Source organism: Pristiophorus japonicus, chromosome 16 (genome assembly GCF_044704955.1).
Source record: "Pristiophorus japonicus isolate sPriJap1 chromosome 16, sPriJap1.hap1, whole genome shotgun sequence".
Lineage (NCBI taxonomy): Eukaryota > Metazoa > Chordata > Chondrichthyes > Pristiophoridae > Pristiophorus > Pristiophorus japonicus.
The window spans coordinates 123,859,561-123,875,059 of NC_091992.1; the positions used below are offsets into that span (position 1 = coordinate 123,859,561).

The window sequence follows — 15,499 nt, forward strand, 5'->3', positions numbered from 1 at the left end:
TCTCATCCTCCATCTTTTCCTGTTCTTGGCTTGTTAATTAATATTTTGTTTTTGTTTTATTTCTCCCCCTATTTCCTTTTTCAGCTAATGTTCTTCTTTCTGCTGCTTCTCTCCTGAAGGCATTGATTGCTTGCTGGGATACAGTTCCACAGGTGCCTGTTACGCCTTGGTACTCCAACAACAACCATTTTTATTTATGTCGCGCCTTTAATGTAGTAAAACGTCCCAAAGTAAAACTCGACCAAAGTTGCTGGTCTTTGAGCATTCACCCATGGGAGGTATAAATGGCAGAGCCCAACTAAGCTGAGCTAACTCAGCACAGCCCAGGGAAACAATTTCAGTTACTCTCTACCTTCATCAGTTGAGCAACTGTGGGAGCTGATGCAGTTATTTTTATATATATATATATATATATATTTATATATATATATAATTTTTTATGAACAAAAATGTGACTTTAAAAAAAAAAAAATCAACATTTTTATATAGTTGCTTGTTGAATAAAAGTAGCTGGTGCACTGCACAATTAAACTCTGCTTTCGGCCTTTTATCTGCGCGAGTTGTGTTTGGCATGTTGTGAATTCATTCATTATCTGATGCACAAAAACACAGAAATGAGAAAAGGCTTTTCCAGTTGACTTTGGTCATCCTGCCATTTAAGTCCATGCTGAGACGATGTTCATTTTAAAACCTGTATTGCTTAGAAATGACTGTCAATAGTATTAACGGGTGAATGCTACATTTGCACAACATTCCTCTGTCTGCTTTTTTTTAAAAACAGTGTTTACTCTGTTTTATTTTAAGTGCATTAATGTTTTCCATTAAAATAGCTGACAGAGAAATATTGGCTGAATGTGCAAGGCTTTTGCATGCTAATATTTCCAACAATCTTTCGGCTTATTATCTCTTACACTCTGTCAAGAATCTGTCCACATTTTGGAAAACTATAGATCATTAACCAAGTGGTGGTTAGTAGTCTTCCAATCAATTATGCACTAGGTAGCAGTTGGTGTTCTGTATGAAGTATAAAGAAAATTCTGGAAGAACTATAATAAAATGCTGATTATTGCTGTAAACGTTGCTAATCGTTCCTCGTAAATCAGATTAAATCGATAAAACATTTTTTTTCTGTCCACCTTGTACCGTAAAATTGAGAGTGAAAATGGAAAAAAAGAAAAAATCTCCTCAAATTGAAGTATAGATTGCTGAATTGCTCCATGATCTTGTGCATCCCAATCTATGCTTGTTTTGTGATCAAGTTTTAGTCTTGATTCTCATCCCTTTTGTCCAATTTTTGACCTTTAGGGCTCCCATTCTTCTTTTTATCCCCTCAAGCAGCTGGGTACGTGACTTACTCTCTGGTTTTGGCCAGCACTCTTGAGTTGAATACTCAAAGCTGTTGGAGAGGAGTCCAGGGAGACTTAAATCCTTTCTAGCCCTGTGGGAAAGTACCTGCCGTCTGTTCAATACTTCTTGCTACAGGTGCCAGCGAGATCAAAAACTTACAAAGTGAGGCATTCTGGTCAAGTTTGAAGGTGGAAAGGAAGGATTTGATCACACTAGAAAGGGCACAGAGGAGATTTATGAGGATGTTGCCAGGACTGGAGAATTTTAGCTATTGAGGAAAGATTGGACAGGCTTGGGGTCGTTTTCTTTGAAACACAGGATGCCGAGAGGAGATTTAACGAGAGGTAAATAAAATTGAGGGTTCGAGATAGAGTGGATGGGAAGGACCTATTTCCCTTTAGCAGCAACATCAATAGCCAGGGGACATAGATTTAAAGTAATTGGTAGAAGGATTAGAGGGGAGTTGAGAATTTGTGAAACCTTCATCGTGTTTAAAAAGTGCTTGGATGTGCACTTGTGTCGTGGCCTACAATGCTATGGACCAAGAGTTGTAAAGTGGGATTAGGCTAGGTAGCTCTCTTTTGGCTGGCACAGACATGATGGGACGAATGGCCTCCTTCTGTGTCGTAAATTTATCTGATTCTGTGAATGATTGCTGGTAATGGGTATAAAAATTCACTACTGAGAGGGGTAACAATTACATTCATGTTCAACTTTACTGGGGGGAGAAAAACCCTGCTGCTTCTCATCACTGTATTTGAAATACTTTTAGAATGCGTTCTTGCCCACCATGCCTGAGGACCTTACCGTAGAAGCCAGGGGCTGGACTGATTTACAGAATCTAATGTGGTATCGTAAGTGAAAAAAATCTGTCTTTGAATTTATTTACTAGTTTGAAAAGGGTTTAATTATTAAGCAATCATTGATACATCCCTTTACTTTGCTTCTCAGAGTGCCCAAATGGACATCCATGTGTTATAGGAGAGGTAAGGAGTGGTTTTCAGATTTTTTTTTTAAAATTGACACATTTAAATGCCATATACATGAAACGTTTATTTGAACTGGGTGCATTACTGTTTTCTAATTGTAGTGTGGAAAGCCTATGGAAACAGCTCGCTGTATTGAATGCAAAGTTGAAATTGGAGGAATTAGCCACAAACCAGTTTCTGGATTCATTTATGCTGAAATGTAAGAACACTTTCATACAGGTCAAATAAAGAATAGCCTTTCCTAAAATTCAAAAAGCTTTCACAGACTTCAGGAACTTGAGCACGTAAATCTAGGCTGACACTCCAGTGCAGTGCTGAGGGAGTGCTGCACTGTCGGAGGTGCCGTCTTTTGGATGAGACGTTAAACAGAGACCCCGTCTACCCTCAGGTGGACATAAAAGATCCCATGGCACTATTTCGAGAAGAGCAGTGGAGTTATCCCTGGTGTCCTGGCCAATATTTATCCCTCAATCAACATAACAAAGAAACAGATTATCTGGTCATTATTACATTGCTGTTTGTGGGAGTTTGCTGTGTGCCAGTTGGCTGCCGCATTTCCTCCATTACAGCAATGACTACATTCCAAAAGTACTTCATTGGCTGTAAAGTGCTTTGAGACGTCGATGGTCGTGAAAGGAACAATAGAAATGCAAGTCTTTCTTTAATCTACTGGACACTGAAGTTTTTTGGCATCAGTTTGGTGTCTTGGATTTTCTTTTTTAATAGCTTAGAAATTATTGGTGAAAAGTTTATTTCTGTGGTTCAACAAGGATTGGCTCGTGCCCAAGCATCCAAAGATACAAGTTGATGTTGTTCGTGGTTGTAGTTGAAGCCATATTTAATTATTCTTTATAAACAAGTTTACACTTTTGTTACACACGAAATCTTCTCCTGTAGTCTCTCTCCCTTCGTTCTGTCTTGAACAGAAAAGTAGAAGCAAAGTACCAGATCAAAATAGGCTCCGTTCTAACTCCGGCCAACAAGAAATGCTCGATGGGTAGATCCCAAAACGTCCACCATATTTAAAGTCTATAACCTGGAAATTACTGAGTGTTATCAGATGCACATTCATATTAAATTCTTCTCTTCTATTTAACGGGGGTGTAACTCATTTTAAAATAAATAGATTAATATACAGAACAGAAACAGGCCATTTGGCCCAACCAGTCCATTTATGCTCCACTCGAGCCTTCTTCCATTCTTCCCTATCTAACTCTATCAGCATAATCCTCTAATCCCTTCTCCCTTATATGCTTATCTAGCTTCCCCTTAAATACATCTATGATATTCGCTGCAACTACTCGCTGTGGTAGTGAGTTACACATTCTCACCATTCTCTAGGTAAAGAAGTTTCTCTTGAATTCCCTGTTTGATTTCTTGGTAACTATATTATATTGATGGCCCCAATTCTTGCCCTTCCCCACAAGTGGATACACTCTCTCTCTCTCTCTCTCTCTCTCTCTCTCTCTCTCTCTCTCTCTCTCTGGTTATTCTATCAAAACCTTTCATAATTTTTAAGACCTCCTATTGGATCAAGAGAAAAGAGACCCTGGCTGTCCACCATTTTCTGGTGGATATAACCTCGCAATTATGGTATACGTTAAAATAATTGAGAGAAGAATTTGGTGTTTATACGATAGCACTGCTCACAGTAACTTCCAGACTTGTATTTCTTAAGTACTCACTATTTCTGCGTCAAGGCAAGAAAAATGTTTCAGAACAACCCAGAAGCTGCAGCCTATTCAAATTACTCATCCTATGTATGAAAAGGATAATTGTGACCCTAAATACCTGTGTGGTACAGATGTAGTGAAATGCATCTCACTTAGCAGATATGGGCATTTGAATGGATTATCTGAAGACTGTAAATCTACTGTCATATGTCATGTGTTAATAGATGAAAATTGTTGCAGACTTTAGATGGAGAATGAGAAGAGCAGAAATAATTCAGTTAGGCTAGGCTATGAAAACTTTAGCCCAATCACTACTTTGAAAAACTCCCCTGTGTGAGATCAGTTTTTAAAAATTGATTCCCTGGATGTTTGTCAGTCACAGGGAAGGCTAGCATTTATTGCCGATCCCGAGTTGCCCTGAGAAGGTGGCGGTGGGCTACCTTCTTGAACCACTGCAGTCCATGTGGTAAATTCTTTGTAGTAGTTTGATACAACTTGTTAGGCCAGTTAAGAGTCATCCATGTTGGTTGTAGGAGTCACACATAAGCCAGACTGGGTAATAATGGACATTAGATATTCTGCTCCTGCAGGGCATTTCACTCAGCTAACTTGTTGATTATTGATGCACGTCACCTTAAATATAGCTGCCAGACCGAGTGTGGCAGGCAGCCTTAGAGCTTGAACCTTTTGATCACAAAAGTTGGTAAAATATTACCCATTGTGTTACTGGACTGCAGCTTATATTTAAATTCAATTTTATCACTCAACTATGAAATTTGTTCATTTTGCTGAAAAAGATGACTATAGCTTATCCTATTTAAAGGGACTTCAGATCTAAATGCACCTCTCTTTCTGAAGAATGTATTCTCATCAATTTGTCTGATTTATAGGGCGGACAGAACACAAACCGGGCATGTTCTAGGAGATGCAAGCAAAAGAGAAACAGTCGTTGCTCCTGACAGACAGATGTCCTCTGTTTCATTTCTACTTATTCGTCTAATGACACACATGGCTATGATTCTCGGAGCAATGGACGATCCCCGGGTAATTAATTTGTTTAATAGTATTTTGGTTTTAGTTTAATAGTGCCTGATATAATCCGGCTCATCGGTTACATAAACGCTACTACAAGTTTCTTCCTAGAATATATGTTTTTTTTAAACCGCCACCAGGATGTTGTGTACAATTTCCTTTGCAGTGCCAGTTTTTGTTATTGAGAAACCTTGCTTAAAAACCAAAGTCCATAACTCGGGATGTCAACAAAGCTGAACATAGTTGAAGAGATGATGAGGTAAAAACCTGTATATTGTAAGAGCAAAGAAAAACAGGAGCGAAGATCATCTGTGGATTTGCAGTCCTGGGAAAGAAGAGGCGATGGTTCATAGAAACTAGGTGCCAGGAGTAGGCCATTCAGCCCTTCGAGCCTGCACCATCATTCAATATGATCATGGCTGATCATGCAACTTCAGTACCCCATTCCTGCTTTCTCGCCATACCCCTTGATCCCTTTAGCCGTAAGGGCCACATCTAATTCCCTTTTGAATATATCTAACCAACTGGCCTCAACAACTTTCTGTGGCAGAGAATTCCACAGGTTCACAATTCTGAGTGAAGAGGTTTCTCCTCATCTCGGTCCTAAATGGCTTACCCTTTATCCTTAGACTGTGATCCCTGATTCTGGACTTCCCCAACATCGGGAACATTCTTCCTGCATCTAACCTGTCCAATCATATTTCCTAATTCGTGTTTCAGTTCTATATTTTTCAATTAAATATTTGCATATTGGACTTCTCTTTGGGAAGCCTGGCCCTTTTCTAATACTCGCACTCCGATTTCACAGGGAGCAGGTTTCATCAGTATTCAATAGTTGCAAGTGCTCTATGTTTCACATCAGAATATGCATTCTGCAGACCCCTTCTTTCTTGAAACACTAAATACACCAGTTGTGACCAGTAGAGAAATGGAATTATAGTTGTGGTCCATTCAAATCGCTGCTAGGCTCCAAGACCAGCCTCATTCAGATTAAATTGAACTTGAGGTGATGTCAGAGTGTGGCAACTTTCCATATGAAAGCACTGCCATGGAGCATACCATTTTACATATAATTATATAAAATGCATGAGCTACGAAGACTAGCAATGGTGCCATACATAGAAAAAAAAAGGAATATAGGCTGCATAGATTAAGGAATGGCAAATCAGGAAATACAGGTGAAAATGGAAAGTAAATAAATAAACAAACAAAAGACTAAATAGTGCTAGTTTAATGTCCCTGAATTAACCACTCAATAGCAGCAAGTTCTGATTCTGGAGCCTGTACCTGCTGACGCAATGGGTGTTTTCCCTCTGAGGATAGTGTTCGAGTTCATCCTAGAGTTTTCACATGAAAGGCCCTTCTTTTGACCGCTCAAAGAGCAATCACGTACAGTTTTTCTCTGACTTCTCTTAACATGGCACAATATCAACTCGTGTTCAAGGACGAAAGGGACCTACCTGTTAGTTGCAAATGTTGCACAAACAATGTACGCCCATCAAAATGAATGCAAGTTTCAATTACAAGATTACCTGGCAAAAATGGACCACTGTTTTAATAAATTAACAAGCCTGTGAAATTTCTTGTTACTTTCTTTTCCATAGTCTGTAGAACACATTATAAAACCACATATTCAAGATCCTGTGTCCTTTCTCTGGCATCATATTGAAAAAGATATGGAACAACTCATGGGGTCACTGGGAAAGAGTGCTGATGAAACTGCCATCGTTGTTCATCTCATTCTCAGCCGTCTCATTCAGCAAAAGCAGTGTAAGTATTTGCTTTTTTTTTTAAAGTAGCAAAATAAGTTCCATAGGTACTTAAAAGAATAACTAGTCCATTTTTGTGCTTGTCCCTGAAATACAATATATTTTTCTTCAATGTTTAATTCTAGTGCCTACTTCAGAAAATGCAAATCTCTCCAGTAAACAGCAAAGAAATGCTTGGGAGAAATCTATTTTGAAAAATGTGATAACTCCTACAATGGAGGTGAGTTTTTTCCTTTGTGTTTATATATACAGGTATTAAAGTAACATTTAAATAACTTTTAAAGGTGGGATTAATAATACAAATTTATTATAAAATAAAGTAAGACAAATGCGTTAAAAGCTGTGTTTAACCTGGCAACTGTTCAAGTATCCTGGTAGGTTTAAAAAGGTAAATATAACGAATTAACTTTTATAAACTCTTGAGGTTAATTAATGCAGCTTGTAAACTTGTGACTCTAGGTCAGAAGAGCCCAGTATATATAATTGCCGTTCTTCCACTTTTAGGGCTCAATTTTCCCCAGTGATTTGCGCTGGGTTTTTTTTGAGTAGGCTGCTCTTTTTGGTGCATTGAGTTAAATTTTTGGGGTGTTTTTTTTTTCAAACTCTTTTTCCCCCCCCCCCCAGCAATCTGCGCCGGCGTAATGGACTTAGTTAGGATTTTTCTAGGCTAGTTTTTTTTTCACCTCGGGGCATTCCCTCATGTCTGTGCCAGTTTTATCAATTGTTCGCAGTTTGGCCAACATTTTTCTCCATTACATTGGCGTATCTGACCACTCCCAAAAAACCTTCTGGTGAGTTAAGAAACCAGTGCACATTCACAAATCTGCACTGAAAGGACACCATTGTTTTTAAATCGAAGATTTTGGAGGGAGTCAACAACACTGTCAAAATCAATAATAAAGTTCAACCTTTTTTTTAACCTGTCAATTAGAAGTGTAAATTTGTTGGATATCATAAGTTTTCTCATCTTTTAACTCACTTACACGCCACCACCGAACGTCTTGAAGAAGGCTTGGAGGGTTGTAGGTTTGGCAAGTAGAATCGGCGTCGCGTCCGGACACAGCGGCTCGGGGTTCGGCTACAAAACAAGCCATGGAGGGAAGGAAGAGGAGAGGAGGGAGAGATAGCCGATCTTATGGCTTGTAGCCCGGGGAGGGAGATAGCCGATCTTATGGCTTGTAGCCCGGGGAGGGGGAGGGAGAGAGAGGTCATAAGACTCCAGGAGGGTGGGGAGGGGGGTGGGAGAGGAGAGGTCACAAGACCTTTGTGTGTGGCCCATCCATACAGACCTTGCAGAGAGCAAGAACTGTGAACCTGTGCTGCCTGCTTTTCTGCCGTTTTGAAAGTTTAACTAAGTATGGGGACAATATTGACAATGCCATACCTTGTGCGAGCCTTCTGCATCATGGTGCTACGTAGCAGATAATTGATTAGAGCTCATCGCATCAGGAACATCAGAGCCTGTAGGGTGCTGGGCAGGGGGTGTTACCCACGTCGGGTATATCGGGACAGGCGTTCGTACCGGCACCTGAGTGATACAGACTGTCAGAAGGCTGCGTTTCCACAAAGAAGTTGTCCATGAGATCTGAGAGTTGGTGAAACCAGACTTGCAGCCGAGAAGCGTCAGGAGGACTGCTTTGTCAGTTGAAGTGAAGGTTACAACTGCACTTTCATTCTCTGCCTCCGGATCGTTTCAAGATACAACTGGGGATGTGTGCGCCATCTCTCAACATGCAAACATGTCTCCATTCGCCAGGTCACGGCTGCACTGTGCGCGGAGGAATGACTTCATCAAGTTCCCCATGACCGCCCAAGCAATTCATGACAGGGCTGTGGGCTTTTCAAGGATTGCTGGCTTCCCAAAGGTACGGGGCTGCATTGATTGTACCCACAGTACAATCCAGGATTATTCCGAGATGTACAGGAATAGAAAAGGCTTCCACTCCATTAATGTGCAGCTCGAGTGTCGACAAGCATCGCAACATGTCAGTCGATGCAAGATACCTTGGCAGCACCCATGATGTATTCGTCCTACGCGACAGCGATATATCTGCCATGTTTGAGCAGCAGCCAGAAGGGCTCCACCCTCCCGAGGAGACTGGACACGCAGCCCGGCGCCAAATTAGAATTATATATCGGGGAAAGTTTGGCAAAATATTTCTGGCCTAGATAACCAGCGTAACTCTGGCGATATGCCAGAAAACGGGCTTGGGGAAAATTGAGCCCAAAATATGTTCTACGTCTTTGCAAACTATGTCCCCTTAAATTGTGGTATCTGTAATGTAATGGACAGGTGCCAGATGCAAAACTGCTTTTTAGGGTAATATGACACCCCTTTAACCTCACGCAAGATTCGGTACAGTGACAAATGTGGTAGCAGTCTTTTGATTCTAGAAGCTCTGCTCTTTTTTTTTCTAGTTTTAGAATTTATTCTCCGTGGGTTGTAAATCTTTGCATTTCTCTACCCTAGAGAGCTGTGGAGGTTGAGTCGTTAAATATATTCAAGGCTGAGATAGACAGATTTTGAAACAATAAGGGAGTCAAACGGGCAGGAAAATAGAGTTGAGGCCAAGATCAGGTCAGCCATGATATTGAATGGCGGAGCAGGCTCAAAGGGCCAAATGGCCTATTCCTGCTCCTATTTCTTAGGTTCTTATGAGTGGTATACCACATATGAACAAATGATGCATTCTGCTGCTATGGTGTAACTGTTTATATGGCGGGTGAATTTAAGTCCGGAGAGTCTTGATAGCTGCAAATAGGCACATCCTGAGCTCATTCAGAGCTTTGTTGCTGTTGTTAAGGAAAATGTGTACATTTATAATTTCTTAATTAGAAGAAACCTGTAGGAAAAGCCTGTTGTTAAAAAATGCTTTGTAGTGCAAATAGTGTTGTAGGCTGAGGAAAGGTGTGCCTCCATTTGCACTGACTGAGTGCTATTAATGCTGGAAAATCTTCCACATTGGATGTGGTCAGATTGTGGCTTCCTGGGAAATACAGGCACAGTTATAGTTGATGACACTCTTTGGCTAACAGATTGATATCTCAGGGAAGCATATGAACCCAAAGCACAGCCTTTTAAGAGAGGTTGAGGTGTCTGAGTATAAATGTTAATAATGTGGGTCAAAGAGAGAAAAGGGCGTTTTATAGGTAGGTTTAGTCCTATTGTTGCAAAATGTAGTTTTTATGGGCTCAATTTTCTCCAGTATTTGTACCGTTTTTTTTGGAGCAGGCTGCTTTTTCTGGCCTAACTTAAAAATCCCCCGTTTCCCCAATCAATTTGCACCAGTGTAACTCAGTTAGTTTTAAGTCCCTTTTTTTTTCAGCCAAAAGGGGTGTTACCAGCCACCTACGCCACATCTGGCCATTTAGGGAAATTTGGCCAGCTGAGAGTTACTCCATTTCTGCTTAGGCCAGCATATGTGGCCTGTCCTGAAAAACCTTCCCTAGAGTTAAAGAAATGGGCGCAGATAAGGAAAGCGGCACAGCAGATGCCCAGACACACTGAAAGAATTGAAAAACACATAGCAGCAACTTGCCTCCAACCCTGCCCGAAGGCTGTCCGGTTCCATTCGAGAGAGTGGAAGGCGCTTCACTTTGCAGCCTCAGCTCACATTGTGTCCGATCTTTTTGGCACACATCAACGCTCCACCCCCCTCGGGTTAGGCCACGCCAAAATGAAGAGATCCAACGGGGGAAGTTGCAACACTTTTTTCTGGCATACTTGGTCCCCAGAAAATCGGGCGTAACTCTTCAAGTACGCCAAACAAATTCTTTGGGGAAAATTGAGCCCTGTATTAAGTTAGGAGCGTTGTTTTGAGCCAGGACTATTTGCAGTCATAGCGAAGAAACATAACCATGATTTGAAGTGATTTGGATTTTGCTTTTTTGTGGTAAATTTTCAACACTTGATAATTAGAGTTCTCATAAAGGCAGTCAGGTATAAGAAATGTACATACGAGAGTGCGTGTGTACTGTTTTTAATGATTGAATTAAAAGATATATACCAGTGCATCTTCCATGTTACTGCTCATAGTAAGTTGGATAATCTCTAGTTTGTAATGACTGCTATATAATGCAGTCTGCTAAAATGATGCTGTTTACTTTAGGGCCACAAAGTTTAATTGTTACCTAAACACCGGGTGAGGTCACTCGTAGTTTAATTTTTTGATAAGGGATGTTTGCAGATTGGAAGGTTGTTGAAAATTTCAGGTTGCAGATTAGATTCTTGATTTTCTTTTTAAATGATGTACTTGCTAAGGTCAGTCACCAGCCACATACATTCTAATGCTGTATTAATAAAGTTGGTATACACAATAACAGTGACTACTATTCAAAAGTAATTCATTGGCTGCCAAGCACTTGGGACGCCCTGAGGATGTGAAAGACACGATTAAATGCCTGTTAATTTTTTTGTTCTGTTTTGATTTCTCTCTGCATTGCAGATGATTGTCTTTTTTTTTTAAGTAATTTAGTTTTTTTTTAAAGTCTCAGAAATTTGCATGTAGATAGGTGTAGCAGAATAATTCAGATTTGCCATATTTCACCTGTGGAACTTTATTTTAACAGAACCTGGACAGAAAACTTGTGGATGTTAACAGCCGAATAAGTCAGGATCAGAGAATATGTTCAAATCCTATTGTCAAAATTGTGTACGGGGACCCCCAAACATTCCTTAAACTGCCCCAACCCCAAGAGTGCCCCTTGCACTGTTCTACTATATGGACCTGCAGGAAGAGGATTTCCATTGAACATTTGAGACACATAGTGGACCATAAGGATGGGAAAGATGCTGTACCCATCCTGTGGAGATTTCTACAAAAGGTACTTGGTGCAACTTGTTTTACAGTCTCATATATTCTAGTAAAATGTTATTTCTTTTATCCATTTGAGATACACTAGCTCCACAGTAATGGAATCCCTCACCTCAAAGAGCATAAACATTCTTATGGGGGGAGGAAAAAGCATGGTGTAAGCTGAATGAATCCAGTTGCTGAGTGCACGCACTTCTTCAGTAAACACTTTGTAACCGAAAGAAAAATGTATTGCTAACTAGCATGACATTTCCCTGTTTTTCCAATACTTAGGTTAAGGATAACTCTAAAGATCTGGGACTCTTGGAGAAAAATACCTTATGCTCATGCTTTTTTAAATTATACATTTTGAAATCTCCTTGGCAGAGTTTTGAACAAATTGAAGTTGACAAAGAGAGGATAATATGAGAGACTGGGAAAGAAGAGTATTGAAATAGTTGTGTCAAAGTAACAGAGCAAGGATTTCAGTACAAATGTTTCATCATTTGTAACATTTTAGAATAGTATGTATTAATTGGAATATTCCAATGTCAAAATGCACAGCTCATTTCATGTTATCATTACCCTGTAACAGCATAAATCTTGTGTGTAAAGTAGTGAACTGTAACGTAGGTATGATCCATGGCAGTTCTGTAACCTGTTAACAATCTCCTAATGTACAGGAAGCTCAGTTAAGGCTGGTGAAGTTCCTGCCAGAAATACTGGCACTTCAGTACGACTTGGTGAAACGATTTCAGAATGCAACCGACGTAGCTGCGCAATCTGTTCATGAGTTTCTTCAGAACTTTAGTCCAGGTAATTATCTTTTACAAAGAGGCTCAGACTTGAGTCCTTTTTGAACAAAGTGTCTGTCCTTATTCCAACATGTGCTTTGGCTTCTTCAGAGTCTGTAAAACGTACATTTGAATCCCGCGTCTCGTGCTTCCTGTATGTGTGGAATCAGCTTCGAACATTCCTCGTTACTAATGGTAAGCATTAACTTATAACATTTAAATTAGCTACAAAAAGCATTTTCAGCTATTTGCCTCAACAAATGAATAAAAAGTCAACTGAAGAGTTGTTTGATAGAAAGAAATAGTGCCATGGGATCTTTTACATCCACCTGAAAGGGCTGACAGGGCCTTGGTTTAATGTCTCATCCGAAAGACTGCACCTCCGACTGTGCAGCACTCCCTCAGTACTCGCAATGGAGCGTCAGGCTAGAATTTGTGCTCAAGTCAATGGAGTAAATCTTGAACCCACGACCTTCTACTCGGAGGCGAGAGTACTGCCAACTGAATTACGGTGACACTAATCTAATATAATTTAATATATTTTATCTGTGGCTTGTAATAAATGCAAACTTATGGGAGCATTGACTTAGATTTTATATATTGATCCTGAGGCACCATAGCATATGGCCAAGCAGCCCACAAAAACAAAACTGTTTTAGCATTTCTGAGGTGAACAATCTTAATGAAATTATCAATGGCATCCAAAATATGCTAAAATACCTTGTACAAGGATTTCAATATTTTTAATTCTAAAGATAATGGATTCCTTTTTTTTGTTACAAATCGCAAACTATTTTACAGGTGTAATTAAGATTCCTGAGGAGTACTGTGCTATGGATTTGGATAGATACAACTGCAAACTTGAAGTTCTGCTCCCCCGTCGACAGGATCGTGGCTTATGCTCTACTGCATTAGTTAGCTATCTTATAGCTCTTCAGAATGACTTTGTTTATACTGTGGAGAAGTACACTAGCAAATCTACACCGTGAGTTTACATCTACATATATTGGTGCTTTCTCACTCTCGTATATTTATATCAATGGTCTAATAGCAGGAGTTACCCTGCTGAAGTGAATGGTCGTGTTTCGTTCCATCTTTTTCTTCTCTCGTGTTTCCATTGAACAATGTAAAATCAAATTTTAATTTACCTTTTTTGAAAAAAGACAAATGAGTATCAAACCCCTAAAACCAAGTAATAAAAAGTTGATTGATATATATGTGGTTTTGAGAGTTGGGGTAATTTGTTGGCAACTTACACTTGTACAGCAACTACAATGTAGTGAAACACAACACATCAGGGTCTTTCCATGCCCAAAATTTGCAAAACAGCAATATTTATAGTCAGGATCAATGTTCCCATGAGCTTGCGCGACTGCAGTGGTCTGCAGGTCCTGCACAGGCCGCTCACTGGCTTTTAAAGGGGGGGGGAGAAACATGCATGCGCAAAAATTTGAATGGGCCCACAGCCAGTTGAAGGGGCCACGCACCCAAAAGAAAATTAGAGGGAACATTGGTCAGGATGGTCAATTCCCAGTGGATACGACCTCAGAAATCTATAAAAAGAAAAGGTACCCTCCAGTTTGGAACTAATAGTCAAATTTTCACCAACCATTGGGAGGTCACAATGATGGAAGGTGTACAGAATGGAGTAAAGATTAAAAACCCAATCTGTGTCTCAAAAGTGAATTGCATCCTCTCGTGTTTGCAAATATGTAGCACATGAGTAAAGAAGTGTACATGACCTATCAATCATTTAAACATATAAACGATTGTTTTCAGTTTTGTGTTCATTTTTTTTTTAAACTGCATATTTCTTGACCTTTTATAGATACTCAGTCAGTCCATCAGATGTAGCTGACTTGCATGTAATCAAGTATGAGGTGGGGAGAGACCTGATTCCTCTTCTTTCATCCAACTGCCAATACACTATGGAAAAAGGAGGAGAAACTGTGCTCGAGTATGACCTGAAGAGAATTGAACAGCAACTTACTAACCGATTCTTAAAAGGAAAACCACTTATAAGCTTAACAGTAAGTCAAAATAGTTACTATAAATGAGTGGTTCCTTACAACTTCAGTTTTCTAAATAACCCTACATGTACTAACTGTCGTCAAACCTAGAAACATAGAAATTAGGTGCAGGAGCAGGCCATTCGGCCCTTCGAGCCTGCACCGCCATTCAATAAGATCATGGTTGATCATTCAACCTCAGTACCCCTTTCCTGCTTTCTCTCTATACCCCTTGATTCCTTTGTCCGTAAGGGCCATTTCTAACTCCCCTTTGAATATATCTAACGAACTGGCTTCAACAACTTTCTGCGATTGAGAATTCCACAGGTTAACCACTCTGAGTGAAGAAGTTTCTCCTCATCTCGGTCCTAAATGGTTTACTCTTTATTCTTAGACTGTGACCCCTGGTTCTGGAACTCCCCAGCAACGGGAAAATTCTTCCTGCCTCTAACCTGTCCAATCCCCTCAGAATTTTGTGTGTTTCTATGAGATCCACTCTCATTCTTCTAAACTCCAGCGGATACAAGCCCAGTTGACCCAATCTCTCCTCGTATGTCAGTCCTGCCATCCCGGGAATCAGTTTGATGAGCCTTCATTGTACTCCCTCAATAGCAAGAACGTTCTTCCTCCGATTAGGAGATCAAAACTGAACATGCTATTCCAGGTTTTTTTCAAATGTGAAAACCATAACCTCATAATAGACCTTATGAATGATGTTAATATGGTGCTATTTTTCCTTCAATTTTTCAGGGAATACCAACACTGATTTACAGACAAGACAGAAACTATGAAAACATTTTTAAAGATGTGAAGAACAAGCTGGCTCAGGTACTCATTATTTTGATGTTTCAAGTGGGTTAGAAGGATAGTCTTGCACCATAATAAAAACAGAAATGCTGCAAACACTCAACCGATCAGGCAGCATCTGTGGAGAGAGAAACTTGAGTTAATGTTTTGAGTCGATGATCTTTCATCAGAACTGGAAGAAGTTAGTGATTTAAAAGTTTGTCAGCAAGTATGGAGGCAAGGGGGGAAAGGGGTGGGCATGAGGAAAGAATAAAAGGGAAGGTCTATGATATGGTGGAAAGCAGGA

At 40.0% G+C, this 15,499-nt stretch overlaps 1 protein-coding gene across 4 annotated transcripts in view; it reads left to right on the top strand.

Moving 5' to 3' along the window:
* LOC139226791 (E3 ubiquitin-protein ligase rnf213-alpha-like) overlaps positions 1–15,499 on the top strand; it is a 165,936-nt gene that overhangs the window by 142,560 nt on the left and 7,877 nt on the right. For all 4 annotated transcript variants that reach the window (XM_070857804.1, XM_070857806.1, XM_070857805.1 and 1 more), the window contains 12 exons: positions 2,120–2,201; positions 2,299–2,333; positions 2,438–2,535; positions 4,900–5,053; positions 6,646–6,811; positions 6,936–7,030; positions 11,380–11,634; positions 12,287–12,419; positions 12,509–12,592; positions 13,199–13,382; positions 14,226–14,427; positions 15,157–15,234. In XM_070857804.1, the coding sequence (XP_070713905.1) occupies positions 2,120–2,201; positions 2,299–2,333; positions 2,438–2,535; positions 4,900–5,053; positions 6,646–6,811; positions 6,936–7,030; positions 11,380–11,634; positions 12,287–12,419; positions 12,509–12,592; positions 13,199–13,382; positions 14,226–14,427; positions 15,157–15,234 (1,566 nt within the window). The remainder of the gene's footprint in view (positions 1–2,119; positions 2,202–2,298; positions 2,334–2,437; positions 2,536–4,899; positions 5,054–6,645; positions 6,812–6,935; positions 7,031–11,379; positions 11,635–12,286; positions 12,420–12,508; positions 12,593–13,198; positions 13,383–14,225; positions 14,428–15,156; positions 15,235–15,499) is intronic.